The sequence below is a fragment of the Gossypium hirsutum genome, chromosome A04 (assembly GCF_007990345.1).
Source record: "Gossypium hirsutum isolate 1008001.06 chromosome A04, Gossypium_hirsutum_v2.1, whole genome shotgun sequence".
Lineage (NCBI taxonomy): Eukaryota > Viridiplantae > Streptophyta > Magnoliopsida > Malvales > Malvaceae > Gossypium > Gossypium hirsutum.
In genome coordinates this window covers 1,807,080-1,810,305 of record NC_053427.1, presented here as the reverse complement: position 1 = coordinate 1,810,305, position 3,226 = coordinate 1,807,080, and the positions used below count along the sequence as shown (strand labels likewise).

Genomic DNA, 3,226 nt, shown 5'->3' with positions numbered 1-3,226 from the left:
TGGTAAAATTTCTCTTTGCCGAGGAGAAGATGCGAGTCCGATATTCGACTGATGACACTTCCAAAATATCTTTCCATTAAACTAATTAATAGATGTCAACCAAACGAGTTATTGAATTTTTTTCTTATTCTAAATTATGACATCATTTGTGAAAAAGGGACATGTTTTAGAACATATTTTTAGTTACAACGAAAGCACTAGCTTTGGGATATTACTTAGATTTGGACCATTTGGATATCTCGTTTTAATCATTGCTTACAAAGATCAAATGGACTAGATTGTGTGTTGAATATTGCTTTCACCTTTGCTTCATTGAACCCTCTCAGTTCATTGTTAGCCAAATTTCTCAGCTCCTCCACCAATTTTTCCATCAAATCCTTGTCACTACTGCTTCCAATTCTACTCATAATCCCCTCTATTTTCCCTATATATAAACCATACTTTCTCATTTTCTCTATTTCATCTTCACATCCCTCTCCTATTATTGCTCCACAAGCACCCGCACAAGCATACAATGTTCCTTCATATTTTTCGGAGACACGCTCGATTTCTTCGATGTGGCTCGACTTGTTATTGTCGGATTGATAAGATTCCACTTCATCGTACTGTCCGTAAATCATTCCTTCCGAACCAATCGCACGTGTGATCTCAACCATCACACGTAGAATTCGATCAGAGTCATTTCGGGCTGGATCATCGGATTTAGCCAAAAGCTCGAACCCAAATGGTATCATTGCATTACCAATTTGTAACTCAATGCCTGGACCATACACATGTTGAATTTTGGACATAGGCCTAGAGGTTTCACTCCGTGGAACATACTCATGGGTGAACGAAGCCGCATACACGAGATGAATCGTCGACGCTGCTGGCAAAGCTCGATCACGATTACCACCGACCAACTCACAAGCCGCCACGCATAAAGCCGAAGCGGTGGTCCGTGGGGCAGCAAACGTTAAATGGTGCATGGGCTCCAATACAGAGAGCGGTTCACGTATAGGGATAGCCTGTTTGAGATGCGCTTCGATATCTTCGTTTATAGAGGCCCAATAAGATTGGTTGCATGACATGGTAACCTTCAAAGGCTTGTTATAAGACAAAAGCAAAGGAAATGGACGGTTGGGATTTGGTCTAGAGGGAAAATAAAACATTGGGTTGCCATTGATGTGGTAGAAAGCTTTCGCCATGAATGAAAAAGCTTGAGGATGTGAAGGAAAGTGATGTTATTGCCTTAAGGTATATAATGGGAGTTGTTGAAGAAGAGGAAAGCTGAGGTCAATTATACAAGGCTGAGGAAAGCTGAGGTCAATTATATAAGGCTCTCACTGTCTCTTAAGAATTAATTTTATAATCTATATTTTGGAATTATTAGACATGTGAGATCCTGAAAGATCACGTTTATAAATGACTAATTAAATATAATCACTTTAATTTTCTTTTTGTTGATTTAGTTTTTATTTATTTTTAGTTAAATTTGATTCTCGATCTTTAAAAAAAGTTAAATTTGATCATCAAATTTTAAAAATAATTAAATTATTTTTTAACGAAAATAGTAACTAAAAAAATTAATTTTTTAAACATGAAAACTCGGATGACAATACATCTGCATTTTGTATTAATTTTTTAAATTTATTTTTTAAATTTTAAATTATTTGTTGATATGACATATAAAATAAATAGTGTCATGTCAATATAATGTATATAGCCTACCATGCGGGTTGTCATGCCAACATCGTTAAAAAAATTATTATTTCTATTAAAAAATGATTTTACTCTTTTTGAAAGTTAATAGCTAAATTTAGCTAAAAAAAAAGAATAATAATCAAATTAACAAAAATTACAAAATCATTGAATAAAACAACATTGGAAGGTTCATAGGCGGCTGAATATTTATTCCATAAGGGTTTATTCGATCCAATCGTACCACGTGATCCTTTAAAATGTGTTATGAGTGAGTTAGTTCAGCTCCACGATTTTTTTCTTTTGAATCAAAATTTAATCAAGTAGAGTTTAAGTGAAATTATTTTATTTGTAGTGAAAATGTAGTTAGTTAGTTTATCATAATCAAAGCCCATAGGCTTTGACTTTGTGACAAAAATAGAATTGTCGAAAAACAAATTATGTGGATAATTATTATTATTCGATATTACTAAAGAGTAAACCTCTAGCAATGAGATAAAAAGCGAATTTTTCCTTTTATGAAATGAAATTCGAATTTGGAGAGACAAATAAAACGAATTTTATCTTCCTCTATTGCGTATGTATATATAATTTAAATAGAGAAAAAACAGAATAGAAATATGAAGTTTTACATCTTTCTATATCTCTCGAAAATTCTATTTTTACTAATAATCTTTGTTCTTAGATCAGATTTTTACTAATAAAGAAAGTAAAAATAAGAATACAGTAAGATAATAAAGAAAGTGAATTATCTTATCATACACCTATTTTATTTGCTTTAGAAAGATGAGCAAGTCCTTTTATTTAATTCTACATTCCTTGCACTTATTAGATATCTATTAGATATACTTAGGGTGGGTTTGAAACTTATTAGATATCTATTAGATATACTTAGGGTGGGTTTGAATGGGTGGTGAGTTTATTTAGTATAAAAACAATGGTGGAGATGAGATTAGATATTGTAGCGATACCGTAGTGTGAGACAAAAAAGTAAGTTAAACGCACTGCACTGCACACAATCGCCCATCCAAATCCACCCTTAGTATTTAGATATAATTAGTATAATAGACAAATTATATAACAATAACAGGTAGAAATATTAAATTGAGGTATACATTTTATGACAATTTTCAGCAATTTTCCCTCTATTTTTGTGCCTTTAGTAGGTCTTGTATTTCCGGTAATTGCAATGCCTCCTTTATCTTTGTATGTTCAAAAAATTAAGATTTTTTAGATTCGGTGAGGCCAACACAGAATCTTATCTATTTTTTTTCTACATCACTTAAAAAGCCAATAAATCAAATTTTCGAGGCTAAAATTTATGAGCTAAAAGTTTTATTCATTTACTTCAAATTAAATGTAAAAAAATAAATTATTTATTTTATAGTAAACAAACTAATTTGTTCTTCAACCTATAATACGGTTAGTTCTCTCTATAACTGTTTTATTTGTCTATGAAAATTTTAGATGTTGGAAAGATAATTGTTATATACCCATAACAATATTTGAGATTTAGATTTTGATTTTGATTTTTTTTAATAAAATT

General features: G+C 31.3%; 1 protein-coding gene across 1 annotated transcript; it reads right to left on the bottom strand.

The window, feature by feature from the left end:
- Positions 1-248: 248 nt before the first annotated feature.
- Positions 249-1,187, bottom strand: LOC107932731 (heterodimeric geranylgeranyl pyrophosphate synthase small subunit, chloroplastic). The gene has a single exon (XM_016864818.2). The coding sequence runs from the start codon at positions 1,185-1,187 to the stop codon at positions 249-251; it is 939 nt and encodes a 312-aa protein (XP_016720307.2).
- Positions 1,188-3,226: the final 2,039 nt, after the last annotated feature.